Source organism: Pongo pygmaeus, chromosome 2, assembly GCF_028885625.2.
Source record: "Pongo pygmaeus isolate AG05252 chromosome 2, NHGRI_mPonPyg2-v2.0_pri, whole genome shotgun sequence".
NCBI classification, from domain to species: domain Eukaryota; kingdom Metazoa; phylum Chordata; class Mammalia; order Primates; family Hominidae; genus Pongo; species Pongo pygmaeus.
Window position 1 is genome coordinate 62,292,432 of NC_085930.1, and position 23,752 is coordinate 62,316,183.

General features: G+C 58.5%; 1 protein-coding gene across 2 annotated transcripts in view; it reads right to left on the minus strand.

Moving 5' to 3' along the window:
* The window catches only part of PLXND1 (plexin D1), a 51,709-nt gene that overhangs the window by 14,408 nt on the left and 13,549 nt on the right, over positions 1-23,752 (minus strand). For both annotated transcript variants that reach the window (XM_054482213.2, XM_063661708.1), the window contains exons 2-20: positions 19,858-20,034; positions 17,091-17,222; positions 16,675-16,775; positions 16,455-16,584; positions 14,889-15,066; positions 14,629-14,737; positions 14,071-14,173; positions 8,838-8,942; positions 6,244-6,333; positions 5,948-6,041; positions 4,818-4,972; positions 4,076-4,227; positions 3,315-3,414; positions 3,083-3,222; positions 2,152-2,319; positions 1,984-2,074; positions 1,516-1,779; positions 1,262-1,411; positions 309-423 (exon numbers count right to left, since the gene is read on the minus strand). In XM_054482213.2, the coding sequence (XP_054338188.1) occupies positions 309-423; positions 1,262-1,411; positions 1,516-1,779; positions 1,984-2,074; positions 2,152-2,319; positions 3,083-3,222; positions 3,315-3,414; positions 4,076-4,227; positions 4,818-4,972; positions 5,948-6,041; positions 6,244-6,333; positions 8,838-8,942; positions 14,071-14,173; positions 14,629-14,737; positions 14,889-15,066; positions 16,455-16,584; positions 16,675-16,775; positions 17,091-17,222; positions 19,858-20,034 (2,554 nt within the window). The remainder of the gene's footprint in view (positions 1-308; positions 424-1,261; positions 1,412-1,515; positions 1,780-1,983; positions 2,075-2,151; positions 2,320-3,082; positions 3,223-3,314; positions 3,415-4,075; positions 4,228-4,817; positions 4,973-5,947; positions 6,042-6,243; positions 6,334-8,837; positions 8,943-14,070; positions 14,174-14,628; positions 14,738-14,888; positions 15,067-16,454; positions 16,585-16,674; positions 16,776-17,090; positions 17,223-19,857; positions 20,035-23,752) is intronic.

The following is a 23,752-nucleotide window of genomic DNA, read 5'->3' on the forward strand; positions in this document are numbered from 1 at the left end:
TCTCTTAAGTACCTTCAGTAGCTCTCTATTGACTGGAGAACATGGTTCCAAATTTCTCTGCTTGAGATTCAGGGACCTTGGCCTGGGCCTAGCATACCCCCTGGCCACCTAACATCTTCTACCCATTGGTGCTGGAGCCGGGGCACACCTCCCCCAACCTCTGCGTGCCTAACCTGTTCCCATGGCCAAGCCTTTGTTCAAGCTGTGCCCCATCCCATCCTGCCTTCTCCCATCTGCCAATCTTCAGAGGGGCTGGGGCAAGGTGGCAAGCCTGCCCTCCAAGGTGTCCTGAGGGTGGGGCTCCTTACCCACCACGGAGAGCAGCAGCAGGACGCTGCAGATGACGATGGACACGATGATGGCCGTCTCGCTGCCCCCCAGCTGCAGTGTGGCGATGGTCTGGTTGAAGTTCCCTACCTGGATCTGTGCAGAGGTTGGGGAAGGGAGTTGTAGCTTTCCTGGACTTATACTCTGGTTCTGCTCCTCACTTGCTGTGTGGCCCTGGGTAAATTACCTAACCTCTCTGAGCCTCAGGTGCCACACTGATAACATAGAGATAACAATGTCCACCTCCTGGGGACACTGGGAAGGCTAAATGAGGGCTTGTCAAGCCCTTGGTCCTGGGCCTGGCACAGAGGTGGCTCAATACAGGGGGCTGTGATTATCATTACAGCCTGGGAGGAGTAGTGAGTGAGCCAGAGGCAGCAGTTCACGGGGCCTGGCTGCTGTCCCCAAGTATCTGCAAGGCTGCCCTGGGACCAGCGGGTAGGTGAGGTATGAGGACTCAGAGTGCAGGACTGGGACTGAGGTGCAGGTGAAAGCAAGCTTTCCCAGTCAGAGCCATTCTGGGGTGGCACACGCTGCTTGGGAGAGAGTGAGCTCCCCATCCCAGGAGACGTGCAAGGAGATACAGTGTTCTGGCCTCTGTCTGCTCCTCCTGCTCCCCTGCTCTCCATGCCTCTACATGATGCCTGGCAGCCCCGGCTCTAGGATAGACGCCAAGGGGAACAGGGACAACTTCTTATGGTTTCTAATGGTCCAGGTCCAGATGGGGCCCATCACTGACCTCAAGCAAGTCACTAAGTTCTGGGGCCTCAGTTTCCTCATATGTCAAGTGGGGATGTAAAGCTCTGCTTTGCTGGCCTGAGCTGTTCAGCGTGAAAACGCTCAGTGAATTCAGGTGCTGGGTGAGGGCAGATGCTTGGCAGATGGGCCAGGGGTGGGGCCGGGTCTGCCCTGCTCCGGCACCCCATCCACTCACTGTGATGGGCAGCTGCCCCTCGGCAGCGCCCAGGGACTCGTTGACCGAGCAGTGGATGATTCTGTCAGAGACAATCTGGATGTCGCAGCTCACTTGGCCTATCTTGACCCGGTACTCGTGACTCTGGAGCCCCAGGCTGTCCTGCTCCTTCTGTGGGTGCAAAGGGGGAGGATGCTCGTGGAGAAGTGCTCCCAAGGCCCACGGCTGAGGCTGGCTCGCTTGCCCTCGCCTACCCCGGCCTCTTCGGTGCTCACGTGGATAACGAGGGTGAGAGGCTCCCCGGGGTGGTGCTTGATCCACTTCTCCCTCTTGGCCGTAGAGAACTGTGGGTTGGGGAGGTAGTCCAGGCGGAACCTGCTGCCCCGCTGTGCCTCCTCGGGGTCCAGTAGCTCCTCAGCCACGGCGACCTCGTCTGCGTAGGCCCGCCCATTGATGAAGAAGTCCACTGGCGCTGATGCATTGCTCAGGGCCCCGGGGGACGGGCAGGTGATGAGGGTGGAGTTGAGAACCTTGCAGAGCTGGTGCAGGAGGGCCAGGGGCCGAGGCCGGGATGCAGGATGGACAGATGGGCATGGAGAAACGGGGGCAGTGGGGTTTGAGGAGACACCGAGGCAGAGGGAGGAAGAGGGGACAGAGATGCAGTGGGAGGAGGCCTGGTCAGTTAGGGCCCTGGCTGTGCCTGGGCCACCCCCTCCCACCCATCAGGCCCCCAAATGCCTCACCGTGGGCTCCCGGCCAATGTGGTGGACGGCCATGGACACATTCTGCACCATGTGGAAACGCTCACCAGCCACCGTGATGGTCCTGCCGCCACTGCAGGGGACAGCAAAACCTATCAGTCCACCTGCAGCCCCAGAGAGTCTGGGGGAAGGGCGGGGTGCCAGTCTCACCTGACAGGGCTGCGGCGGGGACTGATGGCCGTGATGACCGGGTTCTGCATGTACCAGAAGGTGAGGTTGCCGTGCATGCAGCCCCGACGCTCGAAGCGCACACACACAGGCACCGGAGCCGGCAAGGACCCCTCAGGCATGGTGCAGGCGATGCTGGTGTCTGTGCGCCTGGGGGGAGCAGCAGGTTATCAGCAGGGCCTGCCTCCTGCTGCTCACCCACTGCCAATGTCCCGAGACCTGGGGCACAAGCCCATGCACTTGGCCCGGGGTTCAAGGCCTCCTTGACTGGTCCCAACTCATCTTCTGCCCTGTTAGTGCCCAGCTGTTTCCTTATACTTCCAAATTCCGCCCCATCCCACCTCCTCCAGGAAGCCTTCCCAGGTCTTCTCTCCCGCCTCCACCCCTGGTGAAGCCTCTCTCCCCAGATCCCTGAAGGCACTGACTTTTCTCCCAATCCTAGTCCCACTGGATGTTCCTACTTCCTGTGGGTATGTCTGCCCTTCCCTTGAGGGCTATGTTGTGCTCCTCTTGGTGTCCCAGCAATGCCCATTAGTGGGGTCTGGTACACAATAAGTGCATAATAAAGACAAAGGTGTTTCGCCAACAGACTCCAACCACACCCCTGTCACTCACCACACCCCTGGGCCAGCCAGAAGATCTGTGTGTCTGCAATCAACACCATTCTCATTACAGCTATCACTTATGGAGCAGCTACTGTATACCTGGCACAAAGCCCTTCTTCCAATTACTGATACTATTCTTACCAGCTGAGGAAACTGAGGCTCAGAGAGGAGAAGGGGCTTGGCTCAGGGGACACAGCCAATGAAGACCCAAGAGAGGCTTGGCTCAAGGATGTCACCTCCAGCCCGCCAGCCCCCAAGCCCGTTGATTTCTCTGGGCTGGAAGGGGTGGGCCAGGCCCAGAGGCTTACATGAGCTCTGTGCAGGGGTCTGTGTCGTTCACCAGGACCTGGAGCTCGGAGCCTACATGGAGGTCATTCCCGTGGATGGTGATCCTGGTGCCCCCGGCCTTGGGGCCCATGGTAGGCTCCAGGGAGTGGACCAGGGGCAGCTGTGGGAGGAAGGCAGGCGTTTGGGCCTCAGGCCAGCCCCCGGGAGCGTGTGTGCTGGGCGGGCCGGACAGTGGGCTGCAGCCCCCCTTACCACGTAGGAGAAGCGGTCCCGGGACTTGCCCTCCTTAGAGGCGTTCACGGTCACCACGTCTGAGAGTGGTCCTGGGGCTGGCCCTGTGACACACACGATCCTGAGGGGAGGTGCTGTGGTCAGCAGGAGCGGCCAGCGGTCCTCGGCCCCCACGGCCACCCTGGAGCCAGGCTCAGGGATCGCCCCATTCCACACCATGCCACACTTCCAACGCCTTCTATGTATAATTTACCCCATGAGTTTCCCACAGTTCTGCAACTATAAGACATGGGGGTGGGACAAAACGGTCTCTGATCATGAGAACGTCTGCTGGGCTGATACACGACGGCTCTTCCACACGCCTGACACACGGCCTCCCAAAACGAAAGCCAGCTCAGTCTCTGCTCACGCGTATTTCCTATGGCCCCTCTGGGCCAGTCACAGATCTCTAAACCATGCCAGTAGCCCCAGCCTTTTTAATTGCAAATGATTTTCCTCAGAGCAAGGCTTAGGTGGAAGAAGGGCTGGGCTACGGCAGCCTCTGAGGGCTTCCCAGAGGAGTGGGCATTAGAGCCAGAGCTGGAGGGATAAAGCAGATGCCCCAAGCAGAAATGGCAGGATGTGTGGTGGGAATGGCTTCGGCACAGGCCTGGAGGCCACGAAGCAACAGGCTTCCAGAAAGCAGCAGAGTGAGGACAGAGGATGGGGAGGGAGGAGTGAGGAGGACAGAGCAGAGGCTGGCACTGCTGGAGAAGGTAGGTGGGGGCACCATGGCTACTCACTCCTCCGACACCGTGTATCTGTCAGGCAGTAGCTCACAGGCCACACCACCAATCCACACGCCGTGGGCCACGTCACTGAGCCGCTGGCCCAGGTTCCTTCCTCGGATGGTCAGCAGGGTCCCGCCGTCCAACGGGCCACTCAGGGGCTCAATCTGTCAGGTGACCCGAGAGAGGGGCGAATGGGATCTGAGGCTGGAGGCCAGCAGGCTTCTGCCCATAGTCACAGGCACCCAGCAGGGCATAGCCGTGCGGACCCACTGCTTAGAGGAAGGTCTGGAGGCTCAGGTGGGGCTGGGACTGTGGCCACTTGGCAGGTCACTGTGCTGGCAAGGAGGATGTGTGTATGCGTTACTGAGCCCACGTGGGCCTGGGGATGCTACTTAGCGGGTCTCCTGGAGGATGCTGAGGTCAGCTTCCAGGGGCAATGTTTGGCCATGTCATTGGTGGCTTTAGTGATCATGGTATCCCCCAAAACTAACAACATTCAGCCCTCGGTGTCTCCTCCACGCCACACTTCCAATGCCTTCTATAATTTATTCATTTCCTTATTTATTACTGTCCACCTCCCCCACTGAAACGTCAGCTCTGTGAGGCAGAGCACTTCCTTTTGTTCACAGGTGATACTGCACCCATGTGCCCGTATATGTGCCTTTTGGGTCCCCAAGAAGTGGGACCCTCATGGGCGCTGCGCATGCGCTGTGCCAGAGTGCGGGTGCCACGTGCCTCCGCTGGGCATGCTTACCGCGCGGATCTCGGGGGCGGGGCAGGTGCCAGCCATGGGCTGCAGGGGCCCCCGCAGGCGGCAGCCGTCGCTCCATACGCACATGTGACCCAGGTCCTCGCGGCCCAGGCACTGGGAACAGTCGGGGCTGCCCATGGCACAGTTATAGACCACGACTGGGGAGACACGGGGCAGCTCGGTCAGCCCCGCTCTGCGGTGCATGCCCCATCACCACTGTCCCCTCCACACTCAACAACTGTCAAGAGGTCTGCGCCCCATCACTGTGGTGTCCCACCCAGAGGAAGTCCTGATTCTGGGGGTCAGGATCCCATGAGGTTCTTAGCCCCTTCCCCAAACCCCCAGGGCCTGTGCTGAGCACAGTGCGGCCCCTGCTTCATTGATTTCCTTCCCCTCACAGAGACTCCAGCTGGGAGCCTCAGGTCAGCCTCACTTTACAGAGAAGAGGCTGAGGCTCAGAGAGGAGGGACTCACCTGAGCTCATGAGGCCTGTGGGTGGTGAAGCCAGATCCCGCCCAGGCCTCAGTGGGTCTGATCACCCCCGGTGGGGCCCCAGGATGCTGGGGATCCCTAAGTAATGTGGACTATGAGTACTTGGGGGCTTCAAACCCTCCAAGTAGCCCAAAGAGGAGGGCAGGGAGGGTTCTCCAGGGCCTTAGGTGTGCAGGGCCGTTCTGGGAACTTCATGGTGGGAATCTTGAGGGCACCATGTCCACCAGGGATGCCTGAGACTCCCCATGAACAGAGGAGCCCCTGGAGAGTGGACCCAACAGAGACAGTCACAGCAACTGCACAGCCGCCACGTGAGGGGAGCTGACCACACCCCAGATGCCATGCTCAAGGCTGGGCGAGTCCCGCTCATCAGGTCCTTACAAGCTCTGCAGAGGGACTGTGTCCTGTTTCCTATGGGGACGATCAGGCCCAGGAAGGCAGGGGAAAGTATGCACGGAGACCCCAAGGCCTGGAGCCTGGCATGGCATGGCAGGGCTGGGATATGAGGCTGTGTGTGCTGGGAAACAATAGGGTGGGACATCTGTGGCTTTGGGGTAACCACTGGAATGAGTTGCACAAGGCTGAGCCCCACCCACCGCAATGAGGCCCCGAGGCCATGTGGGGTGGGTGGGGGTGCCCACCTGTCATGGGCTCAGGGCTGTCCAGGAATCGGGCTGGCCGCCCCTTTAGTTGGAGGCTGAGCGGGAACACCTGGCTCTTCTGGGTCGTGTGCAGCTGCAAAAGGGCAGAAAAGAGCATAGGGGGCATGGGCAATGCCTGGGGCTCTGCTGGGGATGGGTGTCATGGAGGCAGATGAAGTTGGGGCTGCTGGGGATGGGGGAACCAGAGGGTAGAGAGAGGCAGGGTGGGGTGAGGGGTACAGCATCTGGACTTACGCAGGCCCACCTTCCACCCATGCTGGAGTCACCCCACTCACCACCACCTGGTCACAGCGTACAACAGTCTCATTCACCCACACAGCCTCGAAGATCTCCTCCAGCCCAAAACTACACTCCAGGGCTGCACCCTGTGGGAAACAGGGAGTGGGAGGCGGGTTTGAGGAGAGCCAAGCCAGCATGCATCGCCCTCTAACTCCAGCAGGACACCATGGGCTCCTGCTGGGAAAGGTGGGCTTGGTTGAACTGTCAGGCCTTTGCATGGGCTGTCCCGTCCCCCAAAATCCCCTTCCCTGCCATCACGTCCAATGTTTGAGGGAGGCAAGCAGTGCAGGAATGCCAAGAACTTTGGCCTCACATGCTCAGCACCACTAAAAGCCTCTCCAGCATCCCCAGTGATCTAACCCATGGGCCTTATATTCAGCTCCTAAGGCTCCACTCCCAGTGGGGTTCCCCTGCTCTTTGAGCCTTCCCACCTCCCATCCTGCCCTACCAGGCCCTGCCCAGACGTGCCCCGATGCCCAACACGGCCAGACTCTCCTGCCCCGGGCTTTGCCTGAGCCCTCCCCTCACCTGAACACCTGTGTCCCTTTCCACCACCCAGCAAAGCTCAACACAGCCTTCAGAATCCAGCTTAAAAGACCTGTTCTGAAGCTTTCCCAGATGCTCCCCTCAAATCAAAGGGGTGTGCCTCACTCAATCCTCATTCATTCCCTCAGCAGCAACTATTCAGGTGTCTGCTGGGGCACTACGAAGCTCCTAGAGCCGCCCCCATCCCTGTGTGCCAGGCATCACCCTTAGCCCCTTGCCTGGCTGCTTACCTGTCCCCTCGCCAACCAGGGACAGTCAGGGCTGGGCCTCGGCCCCTCTGACACCACCCCCAGGGGTAGCAGAAAGCAGCTGGAAGAGCCCCAGCCTGGGTTCAAACCCCACCTCTGCATGTCCCAGCTGTGCGACCTCATGCAAGTCACCCCCCTTCTCTGAGGCTTGGTTTTCCTACCTGGACAACGGGAATAGGGTTGCTGGGAAAACTGGAGATTGTGTACCTCAAGGGGCTGCACACTGTAGGGGCCTAATATGTGCTTGCTATCATTAGCATGCAGGAGGTATCCAATAATGTTTGTGTCATGAGGCTCAGTTCCCCAGGCTCATCTGGCCTTCTCAGGAGCAGCACCAATACATATTTGCTGAGTAAACAGACTCAGGTTTTGTGTATTACGCCAAGCCCCCAGCCAGCTGCGTGGCAGAGCTTCCTGTTTATGTCCCTGTGGCTGGCAGATGTGACACCCTGAGGAGAGTGCAGGTCAACCTCCCTGCTTCTGGGGTCCCAGCCCGGAAGCTAACACAGGAAAGTGGCTGCTGACGGGGCCAAAAGCCTGTTTTGTCCCCTGCCATGCTGAGCTGGAGATGGGTCCCTCCTCTTAGTCCTCAGCCACCTCAGAACAGCACACCCGGCCTGTCCCAGGGCTCCCCAGGGTGTAGGCTCAGCAAACAGGCCCCCACTGCTGGGCCTGCCTTCAGTGTTCTAGGAGCAGGCCCTGGGGAGCAGGAGGGCAGGCGCCCCTGCAGCTCGGTCAGAGTGGAGGCTGCCCCACCACACAGCTGGGAAGAATCGGCAGGACTCAAGTCAGGCTCGCACCTCCCCATCCCAGGCGCCCACGGCCCAGGGGCAGAGCCATCCTGCCCACCCGCCCAGCCCCCTGGCTGCTCCTGGAGGCACTTGCCCCAACTCTTGCAGGGTGGGGCTTGAGGGCTAAGGGCAGGCCCCACCCTAGCCCTCCCAGAGCTCCAGCCCCTGCCACGAGGCTTCCCGACACATCCCAGATGCCCGGCACGTGGCCACCACGTGTGACAGCTCTCACGGGCCTCAGCTCCTCCACGGAAGTAACAGATGGCGAATTCCAGGGAGCTGGGGAGGGGGGTGGCTGGCATACCTCCAGGACTCGTCAACGCTTCCCACCCAGGACGCGCCTCCAGGAGGGGTCCAGAAACGAGCCGCATCCCCCACCCCCAGCCCAGATGGCGGGGGCGGGGCTAGTTGCAAAGACGAGCACTGGATGGGGAGTCCAGAACTAAGTACAAGTCCACCCCTGTGTTGTGTGATCTGGCGTCATCTACTTTTCCTTCCTGGGCCTCATCTTCCCCATGTGGACAATGGGGAATGCGGTGGCCAAGGGGTTCTCTGGTCATTCTGCAGGGAAGACATGGAAGCCACCCACAGGGCAGTGGGCTCGGCGGTGGGTGGGTGTGTCCAGGGTCACAGCTCAGGCTAAGGGAGGACAGGATAGGGCAGCGTCCACCCTCCGGCTGTGGCACAGGGCAGGAGAGCCTGGGGGCACTGGCTTTCCCTTGGCAGCTGCTGGCCCCCGGCTGTCCACCTTGGCCTGGCCCTCACCACTTCCTCTTCCTGCAGCCCCGTGCAGTCAGACTGGGGCTTCCTCATGCAGAATGTGGAAACTCAGAGAAAGAATGTGGAAACTCAGAGAAAGAAAAGAAAAGCAAAGCCCACACAGGTGCCAAAGCACTGCAGTGGGCCCAGAGCAGGGGTCACACCGGGACATGGGGGCAGTTAGTGGCCTGCGTGCTCCCCGGCCTCCTGCTGGCCCCACCCGGCGCTGGCCTGGCCTCTACTTACCTGGAAAAAGGCAGTGTTGGCCAGAGGCACCAGGATGTTCTGGGAGCCACCCGTGGGCACGGGCGCCAGGGGTGACAGCAGGGTCCGGGGGCAGTCCTGAGGGCTCTGCAGAGGAAACAGAAGGAGAGGGTGACACAGGGGCATTTCAGAGAAGAGGCAGGAGGACTCACTGCACCCCAGCCTGCCTGGTGCGGTCCTGCCTTCCTGAGGAGAAAACACTAGTCCTAACGGCCACCAGCCCCACCCCGTGCCTCCCACCCCACCCGCCACCGCCCTCCATCCTATGGGCAGGTCGCGTTGGCCCTGTTTAAAGATGAGGAAGGTGTGCACAGGCAGATGGGATAACCCGCCCAGTGGTGGGGCCAGTTTCCTCCATGAGTGCTCCCTGGCCTCAGAGGAGGCTGGGAGGCTGAGCTCCAGGCCCAGCTCCTCCTTGTCTCTGGGCCTCACCTTTCCTAGTAGTAGAACAGCGGGGCTGCACCCACTCCCTGAGACGCCCCCAGGGCTGAAACTCCAGCTTACTGACTGACCCGTGTTAAGCGACTCAGAAAAGAGAAACCCTGGGCTTCCAAACAGCCATAGGAAAGGCACAGGGAGGGCTCCGAATACCAGGAGGACATTTCAGAGGGCCAGGTACCACCGGTCTCCAGGGGACACCCCTCCCCACAGCCCCGGTATAAGTCACAGCCTCTGGGTGAAGGTGCCAGCCCCAGATACTCCCAGGAAGGGCCCCGGGCTCATGGGGGGACAGCACATGGTTGGCTCTTGTTTGGTGGTGGAGTCACTGAGGCCTGGCAGAGCAGCTGCTTCATGGAACGAAGGAAGGAGGGAGGAGGGAGGGAAGGAAAGAAGGAAGGAGGGATGAAGGATGGAAGGGATGGAGGGGAGATTGAGCCTCCAAGAGCAGTGAGCTGCCTGAGGGCAGAGGACAGGGCTGGCCCCTGAAGCCCCAGGTGCCTGACTCTGGGGTCCTCTGAGCTGGGGCGCATGTTAAGATGCAGAGGTCTAGCCCTGCTGCAGGGATTCAAGGCCTGGTTGGGAACTGCTGTCTCCAGGCTCCTGGGGTCCATGCTCCACTGTACAGAATAAGAAACTGAGGCCTGGGGGAGGGGCAGAGACCAGGGGCCTGGCTGTTCCCGCCACGTCCACCTTAGTGATTGAGCTGGGAGGTATGGACCACCCAACCTGCCCTGTGTCCTCCAGCTTTGGTGGCCCCGGTGAGCCATTCCTGCCTCCTCCTGCTCCCGAATCTGACCTGCTGGGACCATGAGCAGGGCAGGACTGGGGGACCTTGGAGCAGCCACACCCATGCCAAAGGGACTACAACCACCCTTCAGCCCAGGGACTTCCTACTCTGCCCTCCTTCCCAAGGCTGGATGCGGAAGGATCTGGGTTAGAATCAGGCTAGAAAGCAAAAGCGTCCATGGGCCACGTGTGTCCACGTGATGTCACCTAGCCAGGCCAAAGGCCTTGGGACAAAATATGAGATGCTTCTTTATTCTACACCAGATGAGGGCAGGACAGGGACTGATTCCCCTCAGGGACCCCAGCCCAAAACCGGACCTTGAGGGGATGCCAATGCCAACAACAAGAACTGATGACGATAATGCTAATAACAGTGGCAGCCACCAGCTCATCTACTCCTCCCTCTGCCGGGACCGTTCTGAGCACTTTGCACTCTATTAATTCACCAAATTCTACTCCCAACAACCCTAGGAGGTAGACACTATCATTATACCCACTTTACAGAATAGGAAACTGAGGCACACAGAAGCAAAGCAGTTTGCCTATAGTGGAATGAGCAACACAGGAATGCTCCAGTTGTCCAGACCATTTGCTGACCACGAGACCAGAGTGGTGAGTTCCCCTAGGGACAGGGCATGGTGCAGACCTCAGGGGCCTTGGCCAGAGAAGCAGCATAGCCAGGCCCGGGTGCTGCTGGCTCCCTGTGCCAGAACACACGAGCCACTGACCCTCTCCAGGCCTCCGTGTTCCTACCAAGGAGGGGCCCTCTCTAGGCAAAGCCCCCAGACGGAGTCAGCCCCGGGCCCCCAGCAGACCGCAGGCTGCCTTCCTGTGCTGTGTGTAAACCCCACGGAATCTGAGGGCATGGAATCCACATGTTTCCACTCAGGCCTCGGAGCCACTGCCAGGTCTGCTTTGCAGCTGGCTGGGGCCCAGCCTCTGTCCTCCTGGCCTCAGCCCACCCGGTGGGTAGGTGTCGATGTGGGGCTGAGGTGTGAGTCAGGGCAGGAGGCGCTCTCACAAGAGGGCCCCCACAGTGAAGGATGTGTGACCACCCTCGAGGGCCACCCCACTCCCCTTAGCCACTTGTAACCTGTGGCCAGGTGGATGCTCACCCCCATTCTAGAGAACTGAGGCTGGAGGAGTCCTCGCGGCTCTCACAGGGCCTCTCCTAAACTCCAGGGGAAGAACTGGTGTCCCAAACCATCAGGGCACTCAACAACCCAGAGACCCTGAATCCATCTGGCCTGGTCCCTCCCTACTTCTCTGTACCTCCAGGGACCCCCACAATTGCCCCCATGTTCCTACCACCCCACTCTCTCCAATGGCCCCCAGTGACCACCCACCCCTATGAGTGATCCTTGGGAAGCCACCCCCAGGGAAGCTACCTCATCCCTCAGGCACCCGCAAACGGGGCACACATCCACCTTCCTCCCTGCCTCCCCCAAAGCTGGAGCCCTCCTTCCAGCATCCTCCACTTCGCACATCTTTCATGCGGGGACCATGAGGGACAATGGGAACGTGACAGGAGACTCAGGCCCTAGCACCTCCCTTCCCACGGACACTTCTCCCAGCTCCCAAGGGGCCAGGTGGTGTGCAGACCCTGCTGCCCTCTGTCCACACAGAGACCACAGCACCACTACGACTAACTGGCACTTCATTAAATGCCAAATTAAGCATCAGTTCAGAGCCTCCTGCACGCCCGGGGCAGAGCTGCCTCTTCTGCTAGTTACTGTAATTCTCAGACAGGCTTCCTCCGTGCCTCCACCCCAGCTCCTGGCCTGAAGAACTGCAGACCTGGGAGACAGCCATCTGACGAGACGCTGCCATGGAACTCCCTCCCAGCTGGTGAGCTCCTATGCATCTCTCAAGACCCGGCACAAAGGTTCCCTCTCAAGAGAAATCCTCTCTCTGAAATCCTCACTCTGGCCCACCCACACAGAGTGGCCATCAGTTCCCAAGGTCCATGGTGGCTTTGTAGTGAGCATCTACTATGTGCCAAGTATAGAGTTGGTATCTTACGGGCATAATTCCAGATCCCCACCAAACCCTTCAGGCAGGCCCCATTTTATAGATGGGGAAACAGAGGCACAGAGAGATTCAGTAGCTTCCCTAAGATCATACAGCCACAGCTCACACCTGAGGCTCTTGGCTCGTGATGGCAGGACTAGTCCAACTCGGTTCTTTCCCAGGGCCCAGTACTGACTGAGGCATACAGCAGGCACTCGATAAATGCTGAACGGACTGTGACGAGGCTGGGTTCTCCTCGCACCCCCTAGGTTGGAGCACAAGAAGCAGGCTGCTGCCCAGTGTGATGCTTCCCACCACCATCACCGAGCCCCTGCTGTGTACACAGCCCTGGGCTGGGAGCTGGAAGGAAGAGATGTGATTGAGATGGGGTCCCCAGACAAGAGCAGGAGTCCTAGTGGGGCCCCAACTGTGGAATCTGGGGATCCAGGAGCAGCTCAGGGCTCCCGTATGGTTTAGCTGCACAGACTCCACTGGGCTCTCCTCCAGTGCTGGAAGCCCCCTGCTGCCAAGCCCCTCTTCGAATTAAGCATGGCCCCTGCCAGGCTCTTCTTCAAAGCAGTTATGGGGCTCAGGCGGGAGGTGCTGCGCACTGCGAGTGAGCAGGGGATTCCAGGCTGAGGCCATGGGGCCCCCCCCTTAGCACCTGCCGGGGTAGATAGGGCTTCAGGGATTCCTGAGAAGATTCTCTGAGCCCAGTGCAAAGAGGCTGGGGCTGCAGAGGCTCTGGGCGCTGGGGCTGCTTCCCTGGGATGTGTGCCCAGAGTGGGGCCCCAGTGACCTTCGGGAGGGAGCCAGGGCACCAGGTGCCATGTTGGCTATCTCAGTTGTGCCATCTGGAAAATGGGCAGGACCAGCCTTTTCCTGGAGAGATGAGCTGCAGGAGCGCTGGTGCCCTACCCCAGCCACCCACAGCCCTGATACGCGCCAGGTCTGAGAGGGGATGAGCTGTGATCTCAGGACCCTGGCACATCCCAGCTGGCTAGGCCTTATCACCCCAGCCAAGGTCCCAGGCATCCCATCTGGCCATCCTGGCACGGGCTGCGGTGGCCTTAAAAGCTTCCTGGGCAAAGGTGAGAGGCCACCTGGAAAGTGAACAAGTTTCAGAAACCAACCAGGGGCGAGGTATGTGGCATGTCCATTTTTACTTTATCTTTACACTAAAAAGCCTAGATTGATCCATTTTTACATTTCCCCCTCTTGCTTCCGCCCCATTTAGTTGATTAAACCCAGCCACCATGCAGTGCAAGGGCAGGCCTGGCCCCCGACAAGCATGGAGTCAGACTGCAGGGTCCTAGGGACTGACATGAGCAAGAGGACCTGCGAGCGTGCAATTTCTGAGGCCAGCCCATCCTCCCTGTCCAGGGACAGCTGTAGCACCACCCACCCTTGGGACGCCACTGCTCGTGCAGAAAACCAGGCAGGGCCCTTTCCACCCAGTTCCTGATTTTCACAAGATGGGAGAATATGGGCTCCAGCGGCAGAGGGACTTGGGTTAAGGCCCAAGTCTGGTACTGCCTGGGTGGATGACCTTAAGCGAATCACCTCCACAGGCCTTGAGGACAAATGCCCTGAACACCTAGGGTTGTTGAAATGGTCTTCCTACTGCAGTGGGGGTATAAACTGGCTCAGGGTTTCTGGAAGACAGTTGAGCTCAAGGTGTAGAACTATGGCCACACTACCAGCCCAATAGGTCATTTCTAAGAAGCGGTCTTCAGGGAATCATCAAGGATATGCATAGTGCCCTGGCTATATCAAAATGCTAAAAAGAGGAAATAATCAGTACGTCCAACTACAGGGGATGGGTTAAACGCACCGTGGTATGTGATGAGCCCCACATAGCTGTTAAAGCCAAAGCTAAGGAGGAATATGCAAAGGCATTGAAACGCTCTCAACATGTGAATTTTTTAAAAAACATAATGAAACAGCAGAGGCGGAGGGGCCCCCCAGCCTGGCTTACCGTGGGGTTTGGTGAGGCCTCGCACTGAGACTGGTTGGAGACACAGGAGTGCTGCTGGCTGCACCAGAAACAGGGCCACTGTGCTGACAGGCAGCTGGTACAGCTGGAAGACAAGGAGGCCCCTCAACTCCTGGTTCCCCACCCCTCAACTCATCCCTGTCCCAGGAACTGGAACCCAGAAGGCAGATCCCAGCACAGGGAAAGGTCTTTCTCATCATCGGGGTTGCCTAGGAAAGACTGGGTCTTTAAGGTAGTGAGCTGCCTGCTAACAAGAGGTATACAAATAGGAGTTAAAAGAGATGGGGTCTTTAGAAGACTAAACTGAGTATAATCAAAGCACTCTGCCCCATCCCACCTGGCTGTCCACAGAGGCTGGGCATCAGGCAGTATGCATTTATTGTAAAATGAATAAATGTGCTGGTGAATGAACAACTGAGGGGCCTGTCTACCTCTACGATGCTATGATTTTTCTTCTCAGGGCCCCCTGAAAGCAAAAACCCTTCCTGGGGATGTGTTCCTCCCCCCACCACCTGGAGGCAAGCCCCCCAAGCCACTCACGCTGTGTGGGGGTACACTTGTGCAGTGCGGCTGCAGTCGTAGATGGTGAAATTGGCCTTGACGATGTTCCGCCCATTGACCCTCACAGACATCTCGACAGTCACGTGGTCTGGAACGGATGGGGGAACCAGAGGAGGACATGGGAGCAGGGGATTGCCACCAACATCAGAAGCTGTGACCTCTGGCCCCCTGCCATCCCCATGCCTGACAGTCCACCGTTCTGCCCCTCTGGGGCTGTGCCAACAGCACAGCGTGCTTACCCTGGTTGGGGGGGAAGGGCGGAAACTGGTCCCTCGGCAGGAGGTTGCAGTAGGCAATCTGGTGACCAAAGGCAGGGCCCGGGACCCGAGCCACAGTGCGGATGTTGTTCCCATAGTCACAGGCCATCTCCATGCCACTGAGGCTGGGCAGGCTGCCCGAGATCTGCAGGATCATGCCCTGGGGGCAAGGAGCCCTCAGCTCTGGGGGCCCAGGCTATGCTCCTCACAGCCTGCCCCAGGGCTGTGCACCAACCCACGGTCTGGCACTGCCTGAATGTCCCCTGCGGGAAGGGGTAGTGGTGGCCAGGACTCAGGGCCAGAGGGCTATGCCCTACATGTGACCCTCTGAGCCTCAGTTTCCCCAGCTGCAAAATGAAACATCATCTTACAGTGGTCAAGAAGGCTGTGCATGATCTGGCCCCTGTGACCTCTGACCCCATCCCCTAATACTCTCCGAAACAGCTGATCTTGTTTCTACCTCAGGGCCTTTGCACTGGCAGTTCCCTCCACCCAGACACTCTTTCCAGATGCTCACCCTGGCTCCCCTCCTGCATATCTTACCTGACCTGGCCTGAGATGTCTGCACCCACAACCCGCTCTCCATCCCTGTTCTGCTTTCGTTTTCTCCACAGTACTTAGCATCACCTTCAGGTTTTATCTTGCCTATTCTCCTCCCGCATGAGCCTGGGGCCAGGGGTCTGTCTTGATCACTGATGTGTCCCCAGAGTCCAGAACTGTGCTTGGCACATAATAGGTGTTCCATATTTGTCCAATGAATGAAATGACTGAATGAATGAGGGAAGGACTCTGTGATGTGTGATAACGGCAGGGCAGGGCAGAGGAGCCCCAGATGCCCAGCAGCTACAGGCCAGAGCCGGGCTGTCAGAGCCCCCCAGGGTGAGAGAAGAGGACCCTCATCCTCAGAGAAGTCACTGGGAGCCAGATGCAGGAACTCCAGGCCTGTCTGACCCTCGGCTCCCACCCCTTGCCGGGGCCCAGAATCCCCCACCGCCAAGGCTGCCTGCCAGAGCCCTCCTGGCACAAGCTAGGGGGAGACCCAGCCCCCTGCACTGCAGGTTTATCTGTTTCCGAGAAGGAGAAATTTCAGTCTGGCACCTGGTGGTCCCTCCCCTCATCCCCTGTTCTGGGAAAAGGTGGGTGGAACTCACTGTCCTCCAAGCCTCCAACTTGTACCTTCCCTCCTGGGTCTCTGGAACCTGCCTCTTGAGTTTAGATTCCAGCTCTACCACTCCCTAGCTGTGTGACCTGCAACAAGTCGTTTCACCACTTGGTGCCTCAGTTTCCCCATCTGTAAAATGAGGATGTTAAAAGCATCTGCTTCATAGGGTGTGTGAGGCCTAACGGAGGTGGACGTCAAGCACAGAGCACGTGCCTGGCACTTACTAGTTGGTCAGGAAAGCCCAGTCCTTGTCACTATTCTCATTATTTGTCTTCAGGTCCTTGGGGCCCATGGGTGGGAGTCTCCACCTCTCGGGGCCTGGGTGCTGGGTGAAGGGAGGCTCCCCTCTGTGTCCCGAGCTGGGTCTTGCCTCCCCCAGGACTCACTGGGTACTCCTGGCGCACATCGATCTCGGCAGGCAGGACGGTCATGGCAGGACAGCGGCTGGGGCCCTCGCTGGCACTGGTCCAGAAATGCTGCTGGCTGGAATTGGCGCAGTCCTGCTGCAAGGTGCACCTGGGGCGGCACCGTAGGGTCAGGACCCAGGTCAGCTCCTCCCACCCCCACAGCCCTCCTGGCCCAGCTGTTGCTGGTCTCCAGCCTCACCGCGTCTCCAGGGCACACCAGCCGCAGTAGGCATCCGCCGCACCCACACAGTCCCCACAGGTGGAGTGCACGTTGCAGGCGGCGACCTTCACCCTGGCTATCTGGGGACAGAGGTGGGGGCCCAGCTCAATGGGACTGCCAGCCTCTCCCTTGGGGAGGTGGTACGGTCAGCATGGCGCGGGCTATGAGAGGCTGGGGAAACTGAGGGTCAACACTCTAATGGGGGAACATGGGAGACAAGGCTTCCCTGCAGAGGGAAGGTCGGTGTTGGGAGGCGTGGGACAAGGTGGAGTTAGCAGATAAGGGAGATGGAGGAGGAGGGTGCTCCCGGCAGAGGAACAGCGTGTGTAAAGGCCAGGCAAGCAAGAGGGCTCGGCTAGTGCTGGGATGGCATTGGGCTGGGGCTCTGGCCTCACCTGGTGGGATGTCATCAGGTAAAGGTAACCGGAGTCTGCTGGGTCAAACTGCATGACATGGTGCACGGGCTCCCCATACGCCACAGTCACCATGCGCCTGCTCACCACCTGCATGCTCTCATTCAGGTTGATCTGTGGGGGTAGTGGGCATCAGGGTGCTGGAGCCCATAGCAGGGGAGGCCAAACCCAGGGTACAACCTGAACCCAGGTCTGGGGGCTCCGCCTCCCCATCCTGTCTTGGACCCTTCAGGAGGGGTGGGAAATCACAGGCGTGCAGGGGAGGGCACAGGGCCGGGCCTCGATGCTTCTGCCTCTGCTGTGCCCCCACCAGGAGCTCCTTCTGGGCTCTTCTCCAAGGCATCCTGCCCTGTGAATGTGTGCAGGCTTTGCAGTTTACGAAATGTGCTCTGGGAGGCTGTTAGGCACCATGGCTAAGGACAGGGGTTTGGGTTTGGATTCTGGCTTTGACACTGAGGAGCTCTACAATGTGTAAGTTGTACAAGCTGCCTCCCCTCTCTGAGCCTGTTTCCTGAGCTAATGGGGCAGGCTGGCCACGAGCATTAAATAAGACACAGGCCAGGCTGATGGGGTCAGGCCCGGGGAAGCTGCTAGGCTGCACGTCTCATTCCTCCCCCCACACCCATTTCACCGAGGAGGAATCTGAGGCTGGGAGCGGCCGAGGGAGTTGGCAAGAGGCACAAAGTGAAGAGATCACAAGGCTACAATGCAATACCAGGCCCGCCTGACCCCACAGTCCAAGGCTTAAGGCTGGGGGTGTGGAACCAAGGTGCAGGGAGGAGGAAGACCAGGATTATCTGGGGCCTGGAAGCTTCTCTGGCTCTGAGGGACCCTCTGCGTGTCCTCCTGAGGATGACAATACCGGTCAGAGCCCCACCAAACTCTGCTCTTTTTTGCCTGGCCCTGCCTGTTCCCAGTGTGTTGTCTTGTCTGGGCCCTGCCAGGCCCCAGGCTGGGCATTTTGAGATGGGGCCAGTGGTCCAGACACCTCCCAGGCCAGTTCCTGCCCCAGCCTTCCTCCTGGGGCTCCCAAACCCTTCATGGCTCCCTTCTGCTTATGGAATGAACCTATTCTGGCACTCGAGGTCCTGGTGATCTAACCCGGACAACCCCAGCTTCATCTCCACCCCCTCAACCCTGCTCACACATTCCAGCCTCCAGGCATTTGCCTATGCTGTGCTCTCCTCTGGAATATTCCTTCCTGTTCCCCTTCTACCAATGCACACATGAGGCCCAGAAGCCTCTACACACCAACTCAAAATTACCTTCTCCCCAGGCTTCCACGGGCTTTGTCCCAGCCTGAAACACTCCTGTCCCAGGTGGCCTCTTGGAGGAGCCTTGCAGGGGCTCAGGCCACTGCCCGCACCCCACCCCTATGTCCAGGTGTCCAGTGGACATTCAAGTCATTTCCACTCCTTCAATCATTTATTGAGCAACTACTGTGCCCCAGGGCCTGTGCTGGGTGTGGCGATTTAAGGCCCGAGCAGGGCAGGGTTGGCTGGAGACAGAGGCCACACTGTGCAGGGTGGTGGTGAAGGGCTCCAGGCCGTGGTGGGGTGTGGGCCATGGGCCAGCTCCTGCTGTGCGACTCTGGGGCAGTCATTTCCCCTCTCAAAGCCTCAACGTCCTCATCTGTGGCATGGGAATCGTGCCTCTGCCTCCCTTGCAGGGGTGTGAGAATTAAGTGAGAAGATGCCCTTTAGGCTCTGGGTAGACAGTAGGCGCCTAACAACTGCAGCCTCATGGGCGTTGGGGATGGGGGAGAGGCCTGGCTCATGTTCCCAAGCCAGGACACTGAGGCTCGCAGGGGAGAAGAAACTGCCCCCAGGTCACAAAGCTGGAAGCAGCAGAGCCAGACTCCGGATGTGAGTATCTGACCCCAAACCACGAGCCCCACTGACAAGCCCCACCTCTTTCCTCTCCCCAGTCACAGCGGTGGGGTCCTGTGACTCCACTCCCCATGCCCACCCAGCCCACAGCATCTGCCCAGGCAGTGGGTTGGGGGGGACATGGGTGATCAGATCTCAGCAGTTAGGCCGGGCCTGGTGCATGATTAGAGTGGTGGCGCTTAGCTGAATCTGCCAAGAGGGAGCAGGAGAGATGGCTGGGTTGGGGGCAGGTCCAGGGCTGCAGCTGGGGGTCTGGCCCAGGCTCCGCCATGTCTGTCCTGCCCCAGAGCAGGGAAACTGGATTCTGCGCATCTCCTCCCAGCTCCAGGAATCTTGGGGCCATGGGCTGGGGTACAGTTAACTCTAGACACCAGTCACCCTGGGATGGTGTGGCTGACAGGGCTGGGGAGGAGAAATGAATGAGCATTCCTGCTTACCAGGCCATGGCCTTACCCTGCCAAAGCCCCACAACAGCTTATAGCCCTTAACAGACAGGGAAACTGAGGCCTGGAGAGAGAATATGTGTTGCCCAAGGTCAAAGGGCCAGCAAATGGCAGAGCCCAGACATTTGAACTCAGACCCATACAGTTTCAAAGCCCCGGTCCTAGAGCCTCTGAGAGAAGCACCCTCTCTGAGCCCTGGTTTCCCTCCTCTGTACGGATGCCACCTATATTATAAGCAGTAGTGGCAAAAACAGACTTGCAAAATACTTTGTAAACTGTAAAGTGCTAGGTGAATGGGAGAAAACAAAGGGTCAGGCTGGACCTGTAGCAGCCCTGTGTACAGACTGACCCCCTCAGCCAACTCCCAGGGGAGCCTCCCGCCCCCACCCCCTCCCCCCATCCCCACCCCATACCTACCTTGAGGAGCCTCCCGTTGACCGTGCCCAGGAAGACTGCTGTGTAGTTGTTGACGCTGGCCACGGCCACAGAGGTGAGGCCTGGGGCGCGGAACACGGGTGTGGCCTTCAGGGGCTGCAGGATGGACAGCGGGTGCTGCAGGTGAGCAGCTCCACAGTCCAGCTGCTCTGGCTGGAGCTGGAAGAGGAACGGCACGTCAGATCCCAGCTCCAGAACCTTCTCCGGCTCCCCGCCCGCACAGCTGGCTGGGATCTCAGGCCCTGGCATCAAAGCTTTCAAGTCTTGTTCCTACTTTATATCCCCAGTGCTCAGCTGAGGCCCAAACACAAACGGGACCCCATCCCCAAGCCCAGGCCTGCCCTGACCTCAGCGTTGGTTACGGAGCTGTCCCAAGGAGATGACGTTCAAGGTACATGAGAACCAGCAGGCGAGGGAACAAGGTCAGGTTTGATTTTAAAGAGTCCAGGGAGGCCGGCCAGGGTGAGAGCTACACCCCCACACCCTTGGGGCTGCCCCTCCTGGCCAGGCACAGCTGGGAAGAGCAGAGGAGTCCACACCAGATGACCGGAGGCCACCGTCAGCCTCAGCTTAACCCGCTGGCACCCAAGAGGTGTCCCTCTTGCCTCGGCTGTTTTCCTACAGCCCCGCTGGCTCTGTGTCTCCACAGCAACCATGGGCTTTCCTCCTGCCAGGTGTCTGCTCTGACCCCAGGACCACCACCCCAAAGCCGCAGCAGCTTGCAAGACTCCAGGCGGAGGCCTCCCTAAACTGCAGCCTTTCTTTCCCTCCCCAAGCACCTATCCCCTCATCTGCCCACATTACAGGGGGACAAACAGGCTGGGTGTGTCTGAATGCACAGTCCCATGTCCACATCAGCCTAGCATCACCCATGCCCTCCAGCAGGAAATCAGCTGTGGCTCACAGGGCAGCTGTGAGAGGTGATCCCATGTCCGGGCTGTTCCCTTAACTGGCTCCTACCTTCCCTCCCTTCTCCTGGGTCTTGGTATGTTCAAAGATTCCTGGTGCAATTTGCACAAAAATAGAAAACAGGCCTCCAGGAAGTGACCCTGAGACAATAACTGTGCAACTCCGCAAAGACGCAGGCAGAAGGGTGGTGCAGAGGAGTGAAAAGGGGACACACACATGTGTCAGATGGGACTGAGTGCATCCATCATGGCTTATCATCCAGGAGAGCAGCCCCCATCCCGCAGTGACACCATAAGCCCATACTGATTACAAGAAAAGTCACAGGATGTCATGGGCCCATTTTGGTAAAACTGGTGCATAAACAATAAATAGTCACAACAGTAAACATAATAACAGGCCACATTTACCGGGAACTGACACTGTACCAGGCCAGTGCACTGACTCCCAGAATCCTGGCAGCCCTGGGGGCCCTATCTCACAGATGGGGAAACTGAGGCTCAGAGGGGAAAATGGCTAACTGCAATGTCACGCCCCCAGGGCTGACCCAGGTAGCAGACTTGAGCCCATGCCTCAGCTGCATTTGGACATCAGAGGCTCAGAGCAGAACTCAGGGAGGTCACTGGAAGGCAGCATCGGAACTATCTTTAGGGCAAAGCTTTAGAGATTTTTCTTTTTAAATTTCTTGTCTGTGCTTTTTGCAAGCTTAAGCCACTGATGATGTGCCTGCCTCGTTTTTGCACAAAGGCTCAGCTAGTTTTCAAAAGAAAGCAATAAATAGTGGGTCCTTCTGTGCTCGGGCAAATAAACACAGTTGCGGCCGGATGGGCTTCTAGGCTGGAGCTGTTTTCAGCATGTTCCTGGGGGCCAAGCCCTGAGCCCAGAGGTGTGATGAGCTGGGGATGCCCTGGACCAACATACAGGAGGGAATGGTCTTCCGGAGGATGACGGCGGGTGACCCAGGCAAGGCACTTCACCTCTGAGCCTCATTTTACTCAACTATAAAATGGGTATATCCACAGTGTTTTCCGCTTAGAGGCTGGGATGAATCATTTGTTTTAAAGTGTTTGCACATGCCGGGCACGGTGGCACATGCCTGTAGTTCCAGCTACTCGGGAGGCTGAGGTTGGAGGATCACTTGAGTCCAGGAGTTCTGGGCTGTAGTGCGCTATGCTGATCGGGTGTCTGTACTAAGTTTGGCATCAATATGGTGACCTCCTGGGAGTGGGGGAATACCAGGTTGCCTAAAGAGGGGTGAACTGGCCCAGGTTGGAAATGGAGCAGGTTGAAGTGTTCGCACAGTACCTGGCCCACAGTAAGTGTCCAGGAAGTGTTAGCCGATACTATTGTGTTTCAGACATGACTGCTGCTTGTGTTATTATTATGAAATAAAAGTTACCCATGTTCAACTGCTGATCAAAAAAGAAAGAAAGAAAATTCAGGGCAAATCATGCCTACCTTAAAGCTTTTGAGCAGCCATCCTCTCACCTGGACAGCCCTCCCAGCCCTCTTCATTTTCCAAGACCACTCTTGCCCCCTACACTGACATTTCCTATCTGCTAACACAGCTGCCAAATGAGCCCTTTAAAAATGTAAAGCAGGTCTCTCCCGATTCAAGCCCTCCCATGGTTTCCAGGACACTCAGAATAAATCCTGAATCCTAAATCCTCCCATGGGTCCCCTGATCTTCTAACTCCATCTCACACCTCCCTTGCCCTTGCTCCTTCACCCCAGCCACACTGGCCTCATTTCTGTGCCTCAAATATCACAAGCTCGTTCCTGCCTCAGGACCTCTGGCCTGGCCGCTCCCTCTGCCCGGGAAGCCATTCCCCACCGAGAGCTGCATCATTGGCTCCTCCTCTCTCTCAGCGCCAGCCCTGACCTACCCGACCCATCCTGTGTGTGTTACAGTTGGGGACAGCCCTGGAAGGTGGGTGCTGAGAGGTCTCCCCAGCTGCCCCAACCAGGCCGGGTCCCACCCCTCAGCAACCCTGCAGCTGCAGGGAAGAGGTGAGGTGGGATCCTCACCACTGCGAGGGATGCTTTTCCTAGGGGCTAGGTAACTAAGTAACTTTTTTCACTGAATATGAATTACTTGCATCATTTAAAAATAAGTTGTTTACAATTAAAATTGTGAATCCCTCCCACCAAGGGAACATAAGTTCTGGAATGGGCCACCTGGGAGGCCCCAGATGACACCTTTGGGCATACCCTGACATCCAGCCAGGGTGGGGTCCTGGGAAAAGGCGGACCAGGCGCCCAGCTCAGGGTGATCTGTGGGCTAGGGCAGCAGGGAGGAGGGGAGCGGAGGGAGGGGAGCTCGCTGGGAGCCGGCTCCCCCCGCGCCTGCCGGCCCTGACTTTCACAAGCCATTAATTCTGCACCGAAGGAATTTTCTAAAAAGCCTTTCCCCCAGCTTTTTTTTCCCCTTATCCTAAAATAAAATTTAAAAATTTTTTTTAAAGAAGTAAGCCGTCGGCCACTCCGAATGATCTGTGTTCCGAGGGGGAAGCTGATTCCCCAGCTGCCAGGGGAAATCACAAGGCAAACCGGCTCAAAAACGGAAGCCCAGCCTGGCGGGAAGTGCCGCCCCTGCTGGGGGAGGGGGATGCAGGCCGGGGGAGGGGGACACAGGACTCAGGGACTAGACGTCCTGAGCATGCTGGCCTTGGCTGAACTCGGTCTCCAGGGGCAGTTAGCCTCACAGGCCCAAAATATCCCCCGACCCCAGCACCGTCCTCCTTCAGGGCTAATGAGCATGAGTCTTTCAAAACTCAAGTTCTCCTGAGAGCAGGGAAGGCTCGGCTATCCCTGCAGCGCCCGCCAAGACACAGGGCCATCTTTCTCTCACACAAAGCTGGTCAGACCCTCCCTACCTATACAACCCGGCTCCCGGTTGTCCTCGGGATCAAGCCCCAGCTCTCCAGCCTCGCATTCAAGGCCTTCGTGCCCCAGCTCCTGCCAGCTCCCA